Raw genomic sequence first — 19,684 nt, forward strand, 5'->3', positions numbered from 1 at the left:
GTAGTGCCCAAGACCAGGCTCAAAACCAGAGGTCACAGAGCCTTCCCAGCGGCTGGCCCTAGGCTCTGGAACACTCTGCCCCTCTATGTGAGGTCGGCCCAGACCCTAGGGTTTTTTAAATCTACACTTAAGACACACTTCTTCTCCCTGGCCTTCTAGTCAGAGCGGAGCATGACTCCTGACTATTCCCTGTGTTTTTTATATATCTGTTGTAATTTATTGTCTTTTATTGTGATTGAATGGTAAATGGTAAATGGACTGTACTTATATAGCGCTTTATCCAGTCTTTAAGACCCCTCAAAGCGCTTTACATACTACATGTCATTCACCCATTCACACCCATTCATACAGAGCAGTGTACCTTACTCTATAGGACCTAACATTCATACACATTCACACACCGTTGGCCATGCCATCGGGAGCAACTCAGGGTTAAGTATCTTGCCCAAGGATACATCGACATGTTGACTGCATGGGCTGGGATCGAACCCACAACCTTCTGGTTGAAAGACGACCGCACTCCCTCGCAGCCACAGTTGCAGATTCTAGTAATGTGTTTTTATTACATGTACAGCACTTTGGCTCGACCAATTATCGCTTTTAAATGTGCTTTATAAATAAAACTTGATTTGATTTGATATGCTGTGAGACAGACACAAGAAAATTCAAATAACGTTTGTCATATTCACTTTATTAAGATCAATTTAGACAAAACATATATTGGTTCACAGACAACATGAAGGTACATGACATCAGTTGAGTATTGTCTCAAGAAATGAACTCCATTTTAAATGGTTTAAAAGTTACTCTGCATTTAATACTAGATCAAATCTAAGGAGACATTCTGGCATGTTGTTCAGGCTTCTTTAATAAGAATTCATAATTTGGACATTGTTAGGGGCTGGAGAAAGGATCTGCTCACATAAATAGGTATACACACACACAAACACACACACACACGCACACACGCACACGCACGCGCATTGTGGAGGAAGCTGCTGTCAGAGGTAACGAAGATCTACAGGTGAATAAACTGGCAGCCTGTCTGATTTTACTGTCAGTGCTCAGACAGAAGGTGTCAGTACCTGGGACTGGTTTAACACAGGTACGGACTACCTGACATTTAAAAAAAAAGATATCCTAAAAGCCAAACCTTTTTACTCTTAAGTTTGAGCGTTCCCTGTGAAGGAGAAGTTCGTGAATGATGAATACTCTTCCTGAGAATGCGTCTTTGGACAGACATTCTGTCTTTCAGAATACTTCCCCATCACACCCAGTGAAGATAGCAAAAACAACACACAACAATGTCAGGATGTCAGTATCAGCAGAGATATGCCATGTTTTGGACAGCAGGGGAATTGAAGGGTGAGCAAAAGTCAAACTTTTGACATGTGATGTGACACGCACCGTCTGTGACTACAATATTATTGAAACTCAAAGCTATAGGAGGCTAAAAAAACAAAGATTACAATACAAAACAAATGTTATGCATTTTATAAGTGCCCATGATTAGGAATGGTCCCAGTTCTCCAAATATGTAAAAGAACAAAGCATGTTGAGAAAATGTGTCAAAGTAAAAATATCATACAACACTTAATATAAAAAACATGGTAAAAAAACTACATATAGACATTACATAGGAGTTTACCTCATCATATTGCACAAATACTCAAGTGGAAATTTGTACTGGCCCTCTTTGTTCTTCGTATCACCAAATACACAAAGGAGATTAGGCATGCACAGATACATGTACTGTACACGCACGCACACTGAGCAGGAGAGGGGGTAAGAAGCTACATGGCTCACATAAAATGAGGAGACATTTTAGAAATGCAGTTACTTCGGAAACGTTGAATATTTCTGTGATTACATTTGAAGGCGAATAAATTATTTTATCTAAAGAAGGCAAGTAACTATCGGGAGTGTGAATATATACATATATATATATATGCATGTACAAGTAGATTAGTGAGTCAAATGTTTATAAAGAAACATTTTAAAGTCACAATGTTGGTGCTTGTGCCAAAGCTGTGAATACACATTTCTGACTGATACCACAAAACATGTGCTGGGAATATGTTCAAAGAGGTAACAGAGTGGCAATACAATAAAGAAAATACCTGAACAATTCTACATTGAACCAAAATATTGGATTTACGGATCAACCGTCACTACAGTTTTAGCTCTCATGAGTTCCTTATTATGCATGTATGCATCTTCTGTCTAGCCTTAGCACTGCAGGGCTTAGAGTTAGCAGAGATTAATCATTAGAAAGTTAAACTGGTTTCTCACAAAGGTCAATTTCCATAGCATTTGGCATGTTGTGTGACAGCTGGAAATAAATCTGAGTTTTAAAGCACTCTTCATGGGGTGAAAAGCACAAATGATTGACTGATGTGTAGTTGCAACTAACGTATCCTCATACAACAGTCCGTACGACATTGTGCGAAAAAAAACTCTCACAATTTTTTGAATGTTCTTTAACTAATGTCCAGCAACACTGCAGTGCAGATCATGTCTAACGATTAAAACTACTTGGTAATGGTAAGGAAAAGATTGTGGATTGGGTTAAAAAAAAGTATGTGCATACACCCACTTATTTAAGTACATAACTTATAATAATTCAACTTTGACTTTTTGTTGAAGACTAAACACTAACAGCGGAATCTATGAGAAAGTCTGTTGTTTGATTAAACCCAACCTACTTCTTAAGCTGATTTTCTGAATTAAATTGAGGCTCACGATTATGTAACTAACAAATTGTGTGTGCTTTTATTTGTATTGGTCCGAGTAGAAATGGTGAATGAGGATATCTAGTTGCAATACATATCAAATCTGCTCTCATACAGTTTTCACTAGGCTGTATTCAGAACTGGTGAATGAAATGGGAAGTTTAAATGTACAAGATTGGGAAAGTTGGGGTGGGGTTGTTTTTGTTGGTATATATTTGATGCGACTAATCAACAGTTCTAAGTTGGTCAGTTTCTCACCAGAAACTGGGTTTTGTAACACACTTGTTTAAACAAACATTAGCTTCTCATCTCAAATAATTGACTGCCTTCAGTGAGGCAAACACGTATCAAAATATAATTTAGTATTATGATTAAACCTGGCTGGAAACAGTTAAATGCAATACATTCATATTCATGTTCATGTTTGCATATGTTTAAGGATGTTACCACAGACGTATAATTCATAGTATGCTTAAAAATGGTGGTAACATCAAATTGTCAGGCAATATTGCTGGACTGCAAATGGATATGTGCAAAGGAAAAGTACTGAAATTCAACATCCAGACAGACTATTTTGGGGAAACTCCACCCTGTGGGCGTAGCTGTATTAGTGGCGCTTTAATCCTTATAAAGTAAAAGTGTGACGTCAGAGATTTGGTACAAACTCCTCATTATAAGCACATTACTCAGCTCTGGATACAGCCATGTATATCTTCATGTTGCGATTTGCATTTTAACAGTGATTATTTCATCAAAGCTTACACGTTTTTCCTCTTAATGGTGCATCATTTATTGCTTCCTTGAGGGAAATAATAAAATGTATGATATTTGTATTGAGTAATTAAGTAGTGTAAGTATATTTCTATGTAACTTTCAATAAACAATGAAAGACAGACATTCATAAAAAGGATCTTTACAGCTATTGGATAGCATAGAAATGGCACCATAACTTTGTTTTGTGAGCTACAAATGACCCAGAAGATCAACTAAAAGATTAACCAAAAGTGACAGAATAAAACATAAAATTAAGTATAAAGCAGAAAATAATATCAATTCACCAGAGAAATCTAGTTTTAAGTTTAAACTTAGCTCCAGATTTCTAAATAACAGGAGGTAGCTGTTAACTATTGACCTCAAACTCCAATAAAGACGAATAGCCTTTTAAGTGAGCACTTCATTGGCGGGTTTGAGATCCTAACATGATGAGCCTTTCAGTCCCAGAGACGTTGTTGATAACACTTTGGACTGACCTAGCCAGAAACCCTTTGGAGTTAAGAAGCTTAGATGTGAATGCAAAACAGCTTTTCCTCTGTTTTTCAAAGACAATCTTTCGAATGGATTGTCTCCTGTTAACTATTATTGTGCCGCCATCACGCAAGCACAATTCATTGGAAGGAATGCAGTGAATTTCCTGTAAGCTCTTGGGGGATATGGTTTGTTTTTCCTGTTGCTGGGAGCCAATTTTCTTTTTTGTCCTCTTGCCCTCTTTAACTTCCTGTCTAGCAGCTTGACTTAACAGAGAGGATACAGAGGTGAGCGTCAGAGACCACTGATTAGACTTCTGTTATCCGTCTCGCAGCTACTAGCCCCTCCAATCCACCAAAAAAAACCTCCCCGGACACATCCATTTTAGGCTTGGTGGGTCAAAGACATAAGTTGTGCTCCTAAAGGAGAATTTAAAGTGGAAATGCTTTTTAAGCAATGATAAAGAAAACAAAAGCACATAACCCGTATAAGTGACTTTGAAGGAAGACAGTGGCTCTGCTGGAGGTGGAGATGACCATAGTCTCATGCCATGCTGCTGGTCGGTGTGCTTTGGGTGCTTCCAATGCTAGCATTGGCGCTACTGTTCTCAGAAGGGGAAGGGTTGGTAGAAACTGGTTGTCGTTTAGCTCCTGAGCAAGGACATCCTGAAGAAACATGAGACAGAAGCCAATAAGAACCTGGAAGAAATAGAAAAGATACTAATGAAAAAAAAGTAAAAAAGCCCTTACCAGGAAGATTAGCTGCAGTTGAGCTAATGTCCAGTCCAGTTGGGTAACCTGAGGAAATCATATTGAGACAATTTCAAATAAAGGCAAATATCAACTTAGATCTATATTCAATAAAAAAAAAAAACATTTACCTGTTTTTATTTTGATAAACCACAGTGCTCCAATAAGTAATACTCCAATCAGGAAGCCTCCAAATGCAATGCCCAGAACGCCAGGTAAGCGGAAATCAAAGCATTGTGGGGCTGAAACACAGGAAACAACACAATGTATGCAAGCTTCAGATCAAAAACAGCAAGGGTTTCACAGATGTACAAGCCAAAAAGAATGACTTGAGATACTCTTGATATACAGAAGGTGGTCAATCACAAATAAAGTTCTGATTTTGTTTTGTGTTTGTGTCAAAATCATTATTATAATGATAGTTGTTGATGCAAAGACTTTGTTTCAGATCCAGAGATAAATATATATCATATTATTTTTCACTCGGGAACAGCAAAAAGTTCAAAGATTTCAGCAACCTCATCAGATTGGCTGATTTCTCCTGAGAAGTACAGCAAACCAGAAGTACCGGTTGCCAGAACCAAATCTTCTTGCAGTGTAACAAAACACCCACGCAGTAATTGTACTGTTGTGTCTAGTGAATATTATGTACCGAGGCAAATGCATTGTGAATTCAAGGTGTAGGAGTTTGTTGGAATGCACAAATAAAAGGTGTTTAAAACAAAAACAAATCCTTCTCACAATTACAGAACAATTGAATGAAGATAAATAAAAAAGATAACTAGATATAGTGATATATATTGATGGTATAGATTTAAAGAAACGACAAAGAGCAGCTATGTAAAATATATTCTATTTGCACAAGATCTTTTAATAGTACATTTTCTCTCTTCTAGTTACCATGGCAATTTAAGCAAAGCCCACGCAGTATATAACATTGTTTTGGCAGGGTTCGACCCATCTGAACTGAACATTGTCTCCGTTGTAATTTAATAATACAAATTTACAATCAAGTTTGGCATTGATGGTTCTGTGTGCTCGCCCCGCACAACGTCCTTCATTTCTGACAAACTTAATAGAAAACATAAAAATCTGAGCCAGCAGCAATAAAATATAATTTTCTCTTAAATCAGCTCTGAAAGAGTAAGAGAACGGGAACACACTAAGACTCGCTCAAGCCCATGACATGCAGCACTGTGGCATCGACATCTGGGCGAGCATGGCAAGGCCATCCCACAGTTTTGCTTCGCTCATTGTGGTCTGGCAAGGCCGTGCATGGATGACCTTGAGAGAGGTGTCATTTCAATAAGGCTGTGCAATAAATCACTGATATATTCCCCCTTCGCTCAGACTTCACCTAAAACTCGTCAGTCATTGATCTTTGCTTTTTAATCAGAAAACAAACATGATGTTCTTTACCAACTTAATTAAACTCAAACCAAGATCATGTCTAAATCGCTTTGACAGAAAGCAGCTGGAAGGTCTGAAATGTTATATTTTTTAACTTAACTGGGAAGTAATTAACACCTTTTTTTAAAGACTTAAATGATGTACCAAAATCATCAAATAAGAATATATTTTGGCTATGCAAGGCTATACACACAAAAAACAGAAGTGTGTTGTGTCAAATCAAGAAAACACAAACTCACACCCTTCCTTCTTCACTTCTTCTGCTACCTGTAGAGATCATCCCAAGTATTTAGAACATTTGGAAGAAACTAATCATCACCTTTGCACGAGTTCCTCTCACCTGCCTCCTGCCTCCTGGTGGAATGTGCTAGGCTAATTGCTACACTGGGCTTTATAACCCTCCCTGTCCTGAAGTACATTAAATAGAGGACATGATGGACAGAAGAGAGTGAGTTTGTTTAGTAGAAACGAGTCACCCCTTTGTGCAGTATTATTGCTCATGAAAAGAGCCTGAATGAACTTAATGACTATATCAGAACATTTGAACTGAACTGTAAGACATTAGGAAAGTACAAAGCCTGATTTTTTACATTTGATCAAACAAATATCAAGTGATTTAAACATGACCCAGATCACAACAGTGACATCTTGTGGGCATTTATTCCGACTGCATCCCAGAGAGCCAACCCAGTTTGTTGATCTGTCAACGAGGAACATTCCTTGACCCTGAATGAGCCAGAAACATCACAGCAACTTCTGCAGGCTTTCTCTAGAGACATTTTTCTATAATCAGTTGCTGTGTTGGTTTGTACAAAGTGAGGCTTTGACAGCAAAGCTGAATAAACAAGAGCAGGAAGCAGACGCTCCACTGCAGGTGGACAGGAGGAGGCAGAGCCCTCTGTATGAATATCAGCAAACAGGAATGGGGCCGATATAACCCTTTGTATCTCTGACACTGGGTAATGAAAGGAGATACATAAACAAAGCTATTAACCTGACACGTTCCTTTACAACTAGCACTATTCCTGTGATTCAGTTCCAAGTCTCCAGGAAAACACAAACATTTGTGTTGCACAAGTTAAAACTAAAACGCAAAGAGGGGAAAAACAGGACACAGGAAAGCATGGATGAGTGGTTCAGTCTGCTGCAGCAGCACTGTATGCTGCAACACTGACATACCAACCTTTATCTTTCTCCTCTAGGAGGAAATGGAGGATAAAGGAAGCTTAAGGAATAAACACATTCAGTTCTTCCAAAGAAGTCTGACGGAACTCCGCATTGAATCAACATCTTCTTCCTTTGTATTTTTTTTAAATATTTCAATTCTACTCTGAATTAATCATCTGTCTGGAGACTATTTTCTCTTTAAAGAATGACATCTTTCCTTGTTTGAGTCAACTGTGTTGAATGGTCCAACAATAGCAGCAGGCTCAGTGGCTGTGTTTGGACAGCAACACAGTCAGACCCCTTGGAAACACAAAGGAACCCCCCCCTCCCCTGAGGGCCATTACTTCTGATTGTGGCCACAAGGTCAGCCTGCAGACCTTCCTAAAGGACGAGGCCCCGGCCCCGCAGCCCCTCACTGGCTTCACTGCATATCCTGAGTTCACTGCTATGGCAACCGCCCGCGCGCCACTGAAAGCAACAATTGGGATGAAAATGATTTGCGATTCACTGGCCAAGCACTAGCCGAGCAACTAGGCCCTTAGGCAAAATAAGGTAATATATGTTCTCAGAGTTTATATGTTCATTACTCAAAAAGCTATTTGTCTTTTTATCTGTTCCTTGATGTTTTGTTGAAACAAATCAAATACATGATCAACTACTTAATAGCGTTGCAGATGTTTATATTAGCTGTGAAATGTCTTGCTCAACTAGGCAATTTGTTAATACTCTTTTATTTATAATTATGTTAATATTTACATTAAAAAAACACAAAAAGGAATACAAAAAAATTATCTACACATAATCTACCAAATATTCAACTGCTTTGTGAATTTAGGGGTAATATTTTCTCTGGAAAGTTTAATTTTGTAAGAAGAGAAAGATTAGAAAATTAACTAACTCAATATACCTGAGTCTAGTTGCCTAATAGCACATTGGGATTTGTTGTAATGTGTTCCAATGAGCAGAATGGGAATTGCACTTAAAACTGATCCATATTTTGGAGTTTAAACTGAACTCACTTGGTGGTTGCAGACACGGCTGGGTAACCTCCAGATTCCTCTTCACTCTTCCTCCATCTCCACAGTGCTAGTGAGGCAGAGAAAGAAATGCGTTATTAACCGTACCCAAAAGGTCACTTGTCATAAGTGTGTGAAAAACTACATTCAAGCTTTAGTATTTTTGCTGTTGGCTAAGACTCAAAAAAAGTCTCCCACCACAACAGATCTACAATGACCTTCACCACAAAATATTCCAGGCAAACAAAGGAAGTTTGTAACACAGGTTTTAGAGTTGTGTCATGACGTGTTGTTTTTCAAATGTTGACTCCTACCTGACTGTAGCAAATTTTGACAGAGCATTCCAGGTCCCACGTGGTGGTCGTGAGTTCGTGGAGCTGATCTAAGGAGAAGCTCAGTCGGGTGCTGTTGGGACACAAATTTGCAGAGCAAGCCTCTGACATGAAGGGCAGCTCTTTCACTACAGGGCATGAGCCAGTGGAGCGCACAAAGCAGCTGATCACCTTGATGGTCAACATACTGTCCCACAAGGTCTGCGATGAGATCTACAGGAAACAGAAACAGATACAAACACAATTAAACAGCATGGAAAGAGCACACTAAGCACAAGTGTACAACTGTGGGTATACAAGTGAATGTGTTTCACATTGAAATAAATAATTATACATGAGCTTATTCAAGGGATTTTGAAAGGTTGAGTCAACAGGCGTGAAATACAGCGAAGAGGGTGAATGATTTCTTACCTCTGCATAAATTCTCTTGTCACTCTGCACCTTGGTGTTAGGGTCCATGGGAGAGTGGTATTCAGGGGAGGTGTACAGCTGCATCAGCAGGGGCATCTGATGGGGTGCATTAGTGGTGGTGGGGGTATCTGCTGGTGAAGTTTTTGTAACTGATGGAAAAATGGATCAAATTAAAAGAAGATCAACAAAATAAATGCCATATACGTTTACTTTTACTTATTAAAGCACTCATCTTTCAAATGTTCCATCTTTTGTGCTTGGCTTTTTTTTGCAGTTCTTCATCTATTATCTTTGTAAAAAAAAAACTCAAATCTAAGAAATGGTCTTACCTTCAGGGTTGTCGTTGTCTCTAAGGACCATTAGGACCATAGGATACTCTGGGCTGAATTCAGTGTAGCTGGTGAAAGTACTGGCTTTGAAATGATCTAAAGCTTTCCTCTGCACATCCACTGCATTGCCGCTGTTCAGTGTAATTGTAGGTGAGATTATGTGTTTCATGGTGAGCAGCATGATGTCATTGTTAGACTGTAGAGAAGGAGAAGACCAGGTTAAATACATTATTAATATTCACTTAGAGACTGTCTACCAGCAGCAGTCACACAATAACATGTTCACAGGCATGGGAAAGCTTACTGTATGTAAGAAATCCTCTAACCCTTTTAAGCTATATCACTGCACTATTGAGTGGAGTCTGTGTACTCATTTATCCTATTTTACATTTGGTTGTGAGACAACAAATATATATATGTGTGTTTGTGTGTGTTGGCTTACAACAAACTGTGTGTGCAGTAGGTTGATTAAGGTCCATATGGTGCCCTGAGGGCCTCTCAGGAACACTCTGGTCTTCTTAGTGCCGAGCCGAACTGATACATTGCTGCAATATGAAGAATCAGAATAAACATTATAAAACTTTTGCCAACAAAAAAAACATACAGGAGGCTCCATGCTGTGTGGATCGTTAGGTTTACCAAGGTTTGGCACTGTCTGGGATGTTTATGATGTGAAGCTCAGTTTCATCATTTGGGTTCTGTGGTGATGGGGAGCAAGACGTAGCCTGGGATACTGTTTCAATCTTCATGAAGTGCTTCTCTGATGCATCTTCATTTCTAAGTGTGCAGTTAGAGGAGCCAGGTTTGGTTCCTGTAAAACCACAAAAATGCATTTAGCATTCATTGTTGGCTAAACAACACATTTGAGAAATACAATTATTCCTGCATGCTTAGTTTTACAAAGAAACAAGACAGCCCAAAAAAATAGACTGATGGCCCTTTTGTTACCAAATGTTGCATTGGGGTAGCGGCTCTGCCATCATAGGCAATAAGAAATAACAATTTAAGCCTTTTTTACAATTAATACAACAGGGTAGTTTCAATGTGAGTGATGCTCTGAGAGAATATTGCTAATCGGTGAAATAAGTTCTGTTTACAGACTTTTACTGGGTGGCCGACACTGGAAAGCGATAGCCTGCAGCATCAAAACGAAATTGCTGGGACAGGCACATAAGTACCTTACCTTTCCTGCTATGGGAGAAGTTCCAGGAGCAGTCTCATGAGAGTTCACTACGCTCAGCCTTTGACCAAATAATGCTGACTGATGGTTTGCAGGTGCATCCTGTTGCAGAGCTTAAATTGCTACGCATATTTTCGTTCCAAGAAATTATGCTGGAAATGGGGGAGAAATAGCCCACAATAGTACCTCATAACCTTATCAAACCAATAGTCTGCCAATGCCGAGCAACAATTCGAGCCACATTTTGACAAGAATATGCTTAGAAAATACAACGAATATACTCTGAATATGTTGAGCGTTGAATTTAAGCCAAGCCTCCTCCTCCTCCATCTTCCAAGAGAAAAAACTTTTAACAATCTCCCTTCATGTGGAAATGTATTTGCAAATAGAATGATTTTTGAGTGCTCATTTTAATCGACTTTTACTATCAGTCCTAAAATTGAATATCTTAAACGAAGTTTCTTTAACACTGTGTTGCCATCTTGCTTGAATCTACAAAGCCTATGCGCACCTAACATCACAAAATCTATGACAAAGTACAATGATACCGACAGTGCAACAATAGTATAGGGTTGACGGCTTCCACAAAATATTCAAACAGTGAGATTTTCTGGAGAAATAATCATGTTTAAATTAAGACTCATGTCACGCTATTGCTTTAGTATTAATATGTTAGCCAGCCCTGGCCGTTATAATGAAGAAAATGTTGATTGCACAATGTGACACAATTCAAATAGACACTTCACAAATATTCTTGTCTTTCCCACTCCGTGAAAAGCCTCTTTAAACCAGCAATAGAATTCTCTTAAATTCACATCGAGACATTAAAAGCAACCTGAGGGACATTTCCTTATTTTATCCTCAGCAAGCTTTCATAGCAAAGCACTGTTGTATAGTCATTGCAGACTTTTCAAACGCCTACCACAAAGCCTACACAAGTTCACCTAACACCTCAATATGGGCCAAGGGATACAACAAAATAGCAACGTCAACTGTGGCACTGCTTGAATTAAATGCCCTTGACTGTGAGTCAGTAAAACACAGATGGCTCAAAACACAACATTTCATCACATCTGGAGAAGGACAGACAATTATAATAAAGGAGATTAACATTTAATTGCTAAAAAAATACTCAAAAAGACACAGGACTTATGGCAATAGCAGCCAATAATCTTTGTGATGTCTAGCCTTTTATGAGGGTTTCTTTTAAAATCATATTATCCTCCATCTTAAGCATTGGTGGCGTTTCAATGTTCAGGAATGTGTGTTTCAAACATGCATCTGTCATCATCATAAAGTACAAAGCACTTTCACTTGGGCTGCAAAACCAAAACAACGCATGTTTAAAATATGCTATATATATGTTAATGGTTAAATAAATACACATTTCCCCAAGGTAGGTTTGACCCATTCGAAACAGATCCTCTAGTTATTAAATTCAGTTTGTTTTGCTGTTATTGCTCAAGCTGTTGTTTAGCTCACATAGGGTAAAGGATGACACATAGCGCTCCTCTGGAAACATCTAATAAATGTCAACATTAGTATGCCTAGTCTCTGTGTGTACATGTACAATGGGAAAAGTAGAAGTAGATTATATATGGTGTATTCCGTGTGTTTAGTGTAAAGAACTGCGACATAGCAGTATACTTTAGTAGACTCTCTTATTTGTTCTAGAGGGTCTTTGGCCCACACACCTTATTCTAAAAAAGAATGGCGTCTGCTTATTTATGTAATACAGCTGTACTCACTACTCAATCAGATCCTACATACTCAATTTCCTGGTTAAAAAAAAGTGAAAGGAATTTTTTTTTTAATGTATTTATCTGTGTACCTGTTCTTGTCTAGGTTATGTTTTATTAAAAGTCACTTCATAACGTGTAGTTTTGAGGTCCTACACATTCTCATGGGCACATTGGAAATCAACATGTTGAGTTAGATATATATATTTATATATTTGATAGAAAACGTGTTTTTTTTATGCTATGTGGTCTGTATCGAAGCAGTGTTTTGTCAGTGATTCAAATTTCCCACACACTTATAAGAGCATGTTAGTGAGAGAGAGAGAGAGAGCGAGAGTGAGAGAGAGAGAGAGAGAGAGAGAGAGAGCTTTGTATGTGTAAACAAACACAGTATGCAGCAGTGATTACTGTACTGCAAACCTTCTGCTGAATTATGTAAGCTGTATGTTGTGCCCCTGCACTTCCTTTGCTCCCTTCGGCAACACAAATACTGCCTTAGACCAAACAAAGATAGTACTCTAGATAGAAATCATAGTGGGGCTGATAACTTTGAAACTATTTAAAGCGGGCAGAAAGTTGTGTACAGTATTTTGACAATCTGATGGATACATATACACATACATACATCCTCACTCATCTTTTGACATGTTACTACTTGTACTGTAATTGACTTCTTCCGAATTGGCTAATTCAACCAACAAGTAAATAGAAGAAACCCTGTTAGTGTAAAAAACATATTTTCTAAAACAACTCACTTTTTGTTCCTGTCGACGTCACAACTTTCAGGTTTCGGATTGTGGTGAATGAAGTTACACCCCCAAACTCCTGACTCGCCCACTTGACCAGCTCCTCATCTTCAGAGGGAAAGTCTCTCTTGTAGACGTTGTCGTGGATTACATTAGAATGAACGGTAATTTTGGAGTCATTTTTTACCTGGAAAGTAGAGCGCAATTCATGAAAATGTGTTTCATTAAATACTATTTCCAGTCAGAATCACCAACTGTAGGTTATAAAACAAGAGCCTGTTTGTTACAACAACACCAAATTGAGTCAGCCTTTTATTTATTTATATACACATCATGTCTGCTCATACTTCGTCATATCACACATGTAAGCCCATCCCTTTGATTCTATTACTTTTTCTTGACCTCCACTCAGCTCTCCCTCTATTCTCTGAGCAGGGTGCTGTTAAAAAGAAATGTTTATTATGGTTAAGTGTCCACGAGCACAGCCTGCACAACCCTGCTGGAGCCATGGTCTTTCCTTTGCTTCCTGAGTGGGGCCAGGAAATGGGACCTTTTTTAGCTTTGTGCGTCACCACAGTCGGCTGGAATCTGGCTCCATACAAGGTATAAATATATACATCCATCCCATCGACTAGACACTGCTGTTTCCTCGTCTGGGCCGATGGGAAATAATGGAGTTTACATTAAGCTTTGCTTGAATAAGAGGGGGGGGGGGGGTATTGTGAACATTGCAATGGAGACTGTCTACAGTAAGCTTGTAAACAGTTACACCTACAGTATGTAAAAATATGTACTCATTAAATAGGCATTTAAGAAAGGAAATAATGATGTGCTCTAGGGCTGAACGATTAATCGATTTTAAATCGAAATCGCGATTTGAAATGATGCGATTATCAAATCGCAAAGCCTGCGATTTTTTTTAACAATTATTATTTATTTATTTTTTACAATTTTTTTTTTTCCTTCTTGTGTGTCAGTCATCCACACTAATCAGATGTGCTGTGCTCTACATGTACCAGCCATTGTTAATCAATCAGAAGTGGACCATGATAGAAGGTGATTGACAGATTGATCCAATCACCTGCCAAGTGCTTTTGAAAGTGCCTGCCCTTTCCAAATGGCTTCCAATGGAGCTTTCCCAGATGGTTTGTTGAATCAAACCACCTGAGTCAGGTTAGTAATGCTCCATCACATGTTTTACATCTATTACAGGGTGAATCTTAAACTGAAGCTTGACTTTAAAGCAACCCAAAGGAAGTTTCATGTAAGTTTAGTTCTTTCACTCGTAGCTCGGGCTGCGGGGGTGCTAGAGACGGGAGTACGTTGATACGACCTTCCTAGCCGGAGTTATGGCCGCATTTTACAACACACTTCCGTTGGGTCGCTTAAAAAAAACAAATATCGTAATTCTAATCGCAATATTTGTCGCAATTAGATTTTTTCCCAAAATCGTGCAGCCGTAATGTGCTCCAGTTTGATATTGTTAGTCCTTCAACCGGATTTATAAAATTGACACCGATTTGTTCTGCTCCAGCAGAACAAAGGTCTAAGTGAAAAATAAAGTACTGAATAAGTACTCATTTTGTAAACACTCATTCTCATCGACACTCACAAGCAGCTTTTTTGTAGAAGGAAACTTTTGTCATGACAGTACAATAGGATTTGATTTAAAGGTCCCATGTCATGGCCATTTCTACTGATCATAATTCCATTGTTGAGGTCTACTAGAATATATTTATATTGTGCAATTTTCCAAAATGACATTGGTGTCTCATACAGCATCTCTGTATAGTATGTGTATTCACTCTCTGTCCTATACGGCTTGTTGGAGCTACTGCCCCCCCCTCCCTATGAGCCCAGTAGTCATCTGCGAGACAGCGAGACACAGCGAAACCCAGCCCGAACACACAGACCCGCAGCCTGGCTGGGAGTTTGTGTGTGTGCTCACACACCGATTCACAGCCTCACCGCGTCCCGCCGTCTCAGGGAGGAGAAATCGGCGGAGCTGCAGCTGAGAAAAGATTGAGTGTGTGTGTGTGAGGAAGTCCGCGGATCGGTCAATTTGGACCAATCCACGGACTTAACGTAACAGCTCCGCGGACGTATCGTAACGGCTCCACGGATTGGTCCATTTTGGTCGCCATTACGTCACTTAGTACCAGGAAGAAAAAGAGAAATCTCCATCAAGGCGTTCTGGGGCAGCATAGACAGGTATTTTCTGTGTTAGAGTTTTACTCGCTACAGGGTGTACTTTGAGGGTTTGTGACTTTGCAGACCGTTACCATGCAGAAAAACCTTTATAACACACAAGGGGACGGGTAATAACCGGAAAAGCATGACATGGGACCTTTAAAGCAGTATAATCGGTCACCAGTTTACTTTGTGTTTTAATATGCTTTGTTTTAATCACTTTATTCATTAAGTTTAAGCTCAAACATAGATTTATTTGGACTAAGTTAAACTTTATTGAGCTCATAGCATCACTTGTGACCGCATTTTCTGCAAATCAGCTAGTTAATGTTTATCAAGCTGGAGTATGTTTGTTTAAATAATGAAAGTCCCTCTCCTAGCCGGTCTAGTGTGTGAGTTATGTGCGCAAGTTCTTGCATCACAAAGCAAGACAGAAACAAATGGTGAAAGCCAAGTAAGCCTGAGGGAGTCATTGGTCTTTCTACATTAATATTTGATTGACGTAAGATCAAATCTAGCGTGAAAGGAATCTCCAGAAATAAAAGGAGGGAAAGCCAGTCACGACAGAACCAGGCAGAGGACAGGAAGAAAAAAGGGAAATAACAATGGTTAACATTTTAATGATTACAGGGACATAACTCAGATTAGACTATCAGTTTGATATTTTGCAGGCTCACAGTAAAGTTCAAGAAACTCAAAGTTGTTGTTTTTTTTAAACACGTCACTGTCTACCAGATATTCCAGTTAGTTCTGATAATACTTATTTCCTGTTAGTCTGTTTTGGGATGGATGTATGAGTGTCAGATAATATGAGCCATATTTTCACCTGATGATTGACCTCAGATTCTTCCATAAAGTATTATAGGTTTATTTTAGGTGATTTTATCATAATGCATATGTGAATTAAAGAGGAAACCCTTATTTTGCGACTAACTAAAAAGTATAATAACTCACAAAACGTAATAGTCTAAATTGTGCCTTCTACATGTTTTTGTTGTGTGTTGTTTATTTAAGCAAGTCTATGTACTCGGGCTAGATTTTGAAACCCAACAAGAGCTGTGATTGTGACACTGAGCCAAGCTGTCAAGCCAATGACGTACTTTCTCAGACACAGAACAGCTGCTGTTTCTCTTACACTGCAATCTGCAGTAAAACACTATTATCCCCCAGTGATACTGCTCATCCCACGAAAACATCCTGCAGTCACAGGCAATGCTGTCCAGGCTCACGACAGGACATGATACAGGATGTGGTATCACACTGCTGTCAGCACATCACGATGACATTCTCCTAACATTTCACCAATGTAAGTGGTCAGCTGTGATTTCTAATTCATGTATTGTGTTTTTCCACTTGTTATGTGCATCTGCTCATAATGCACAATACTGTTGACTATTTTTCAAGCATTTTATAGCGTTTTCTTCTATTTTGCGTAGTTTTTATTTATGTCTGAAGCACATTGACGTACTGGTTATAAACACAGTAAATATTAAATCATCGTTACTTTTGGAAAGCTCTAACTTGCGAGTCAGCTGCCACACATTTGCCCTTATGCGCACTAATAAGGGCAAAACATGTAAGATGAACAACCACCTACAGCAACATGATAGGCCCAATGTGAAAGTACAGTATGAGCTGCTTATGTTTTAAAGGTCCCATGTCTTGCTTTTCCGGTTATTACCCTTCCCCTTGTGTGTTATGAAGGTTTTTATGCATGTAAACGGTCTGCAAAGTCACAAACCCTCAAAGTACACCCTGTAGCGAGTAAAACTCTAACACAGAGAAGACCTGTCTATGCTGCCCCAGAACGCCTCGTTGGAGATTTCTCTTTTTCTTCCTGGGTACAGTTACGGGTGCTAGTGGAGCCTCGCAGTGGCGAAATTGTGGCGCGCTTACACTGCAGGTGCGCCGCGTTTGGGTTTGGGGGTGCGGGTGCTAGTGGAGCCTCGCAGATGTAGTACAGCCCCCTCAGGTTACCATTTGGCAGCAGACTGTCAAATCTCAAGTGTTGCCAAAGACACGTTTTCAAGCCATCCAAAATGTTTTGTCAGTATGTGGGAAGAAATAAAGCTGATGGAATATTCATTATGATTTTTCCTTTCAAGAAAGTTTTTTACTTTGACAGACGCTCCATGTATAATATTGAGTTGTTGCAACAGCACAGGAGGCTGAAACTGCTCACAACATGGACTGATAGGATTTGAAGAAATTATAATATAATAAATAACGCAACCTATAAATTATTTGTAGCTCGGTCATTTTAAAACTGTATACACTCAATAGTTTTAATATAGCTTTATTTATAGTTATTAAGTTATTTAGTAATCAATAAGAGTTTTTAATGAATAAATTAGGTCATTTATTACCAATGACATTGATACTCAATCTCATTACTTTAACTAAGTCCTTTTTAAGGTAATGGGTTTTTTAGCTTGGTGATGTTACACATGTTTTGCTTGAAAGACTGTTACACATAAACAAGACTATTCTGTTCTACAGACCAATGCCAATTTAAACACCAACATAGATTGACACTACAATTACAAAGCTAACACAACTGCTCCAACACTTTTCCCAATAACAGTATTATTACTCTATTAACTAGAAACTCAAGCAGCTGAATAAAGTATTTTCCTGGCCTCCGTGGACTGAATTCATAGATTTAATCTGGAGATAGTGTGTAAAAGTCGGAATATCCAATTTTATTGGAACATTAATTTTACAGCCGATGCCATCAGCCCTGCTTGCTGCTGGCAACTCTCAAACTTATTTTACAGATTTATAGTGTAGAAGATAAAAGCTAAAAACACAAACTGCCTCATGCAGAGCAGCCACTGAGGAATATCCACAGAAAACAGAGATGGTTCATTGTCTCTCTTAAGTTTCCCTATCCAGAGCTGCACAGCTGTGGCAGACTGTATTCAAAACATCTGTCACTTGACAGAAGCTAAATACATCTGGATACATTAAAAAATAATAAACTGCGTAAAAAAAAAACGTAATGATTAGTGTGATCTTGTTAGACAATCTTTTGTGTCACTGGCAACCCTTCACAAAAAGAGCTCAAAACATATCCAATAACTCCGCGACCAGAAAAAGGTGTGAGATGTGAGCACGGCCAGATGCAGCAAAACAAAAAGAAGTTACTCACATAAAGTTTAACATCAGGGTGCAGGTTGAGTAGGGCAAAGCATGTGCATGTTGATGTGAGGATAAGGTTCATTGGCTTGGTGTTGTTCATTTCGAGAGAAAACATGTTGGAATCCTGAAAGAAATTGGAAATTAAGAAAGTGTTACTCAACCTTGCATCAGAAAATAAATGGGAAAAAAGGACATTTTCAAACAAGACAATATCAAAATACTTTATGAAATGTTTCAAGAACAACTTTGAATCCAAGCAATGCCTCTTGCTCCTTTCACAGAATAGTAAACTGTGTTAGCACAAAGCCCAGTGTGTGGGCGCATTTACGTGGGCAGTTTTGGAAACTAAAAACGCATGACAGGTTCATACTTTACTGCCCAGAATAAAATAACCATAATTTAAGCTTTTCATACAGAGTGACCCGAACTCTTGAGCCATATATCACAACAGTAATTATTATGACCTTTTCGCACAGAAAGAAAATCTGCCAATATGCTGACTTCTAGCATTTGTTTTCTGTCCATAAGACAATATATAGCTTCTTCCTAATTTGCAAAACCTCCCTATTTGGCATGTGTCATTAGATGAACAGACCCCAAGTTGACAGAGTGGAGAGACATTTAGCTTGCGACACACAGTTTCAACATAGTTCAGGTAAATAGTATATAAGTTTGATTCAAGTTCTGGCCTATTGCTATTGTGGGGGATGAGGCAATTATCCTTGTTTTTGAAACTGTAAAATGTCAACACATGCATCTCTCCAGAAAAAGCAATGCCAGTCAATTGAGTAAAGTTTGTAGACAGACAGGAAACTGTCTTTGCTGTCAGCCTCCGTGTTGACTCAGGCATTAATGAGGTAATACAGCTTGGTTCTATTCGTATATATGCCCATGCAGTGCAAGTCAACAAGGGAAAAAGTCAAAAGCAAATAAAAAGCTATCAAAATCAATTGTTAACCCGATGTGCAGTGAGCTGCACTTTTTATATATTTATGCTGTATGACCTTGTTGCATTAAAACTGTGGAAGACAGTGTGAAAGTACCCTGGAGTAATGATACATTGATGAGTAGACAGTACAACCTTGTAATTACATTAATAATAATGCATGTCGTGTCACTCATAATTTTCTACGGTACAGTAGGCTAATTACTAATTCATGCCTTTCGTATAACTTGAAACCCAGTATATCCTCCCACATGTGGCTGATCTTGGCTGTAGCTACATGCCTTATATAAAACATTCTGACATAATTTAACACATAATGTAATACCTCATTAGCCATATTATCAACTGAGG

General features: G+C 38.7%; 1 protein-coding gene across 2 annotated transcripts; it reads right to left on the minus strand.

Moving 5' to 3' along the window:
• Positions 1-670: 670 nt before the first annotated feature.
• eng (endoglin) lies at positions 671-18,554 on the minus strand. Of its 2 annotated transcripts, XM_079659523.1 has the most exons (11): positions 18,398-18,554; positions 13,066-13,243; positions 10,031-10,202; positions 9,834-9,936; positions 9,392-9,587; positions 9,063-9,211; positions 8,634-8,864; positions 8,323-8,389; positions 4,858-4,968; positions 4,727-4,774; positions 671-4,642 (listed from the first exon to the last, which is right to left on the minus strand). In XM_079659523.1, the coding sequence occupies exons 1-11, from the start codon at positions 18,500-18,502 to the stop codon at positions 4,521-4,523; spliced, it is 1,482 nt and encodes a 493-aa protein (XP_079515649.1). In that variant the 5' UTR covers positions 18,503-18,554; the 3' UTR covers positions 671-4,520. The 2 variants fall into 2 exon arrangements, with proteins under 2 accessions (XP_079515649.1, XP_079515650.1); XM_079659524.1 differs by lacking the exon at positions 4,727-4,774 and having other exon boundaries at positions 671-4,675.
• Positions 18,555-19,684: the final 1,130 nt, after the last annotated feature.

Source organism: Notothenia rossii, assembly GCF_949606895.1.
Source record: "Notothenia rossii genome assembly, chromosome: 11".
NCBI classification, from domain to species: Eukaryota; Metazoa; Chordata; class Actinopteri; order Perciformes; family Nototheniidae; genus Notothenia; species Notothenia rossii.

Coding starts and splice junctions, on each gene's coding strand:
- eng (XM_079659523.1), bottom strand. CDS start 18,502: ATGTTTTCTCTCGAAATGAACAACACCAAGCCAATGAACCTTATCCTC. Junction 9,937..10,030: donor CCAGACAGTGCCAAACCTTG/GTAAACCTAACG, acceptor TTCATATTGCAG/CAATGTATCAGTTCGGCTCG. Junction 4,643..4,726: donor AACTGCAGCTAATCTTCCTG/GTAAGGGCTTTT, acceptor ATGTTTCTTCAG/GATGTCCTTGCTCAGGAGCT.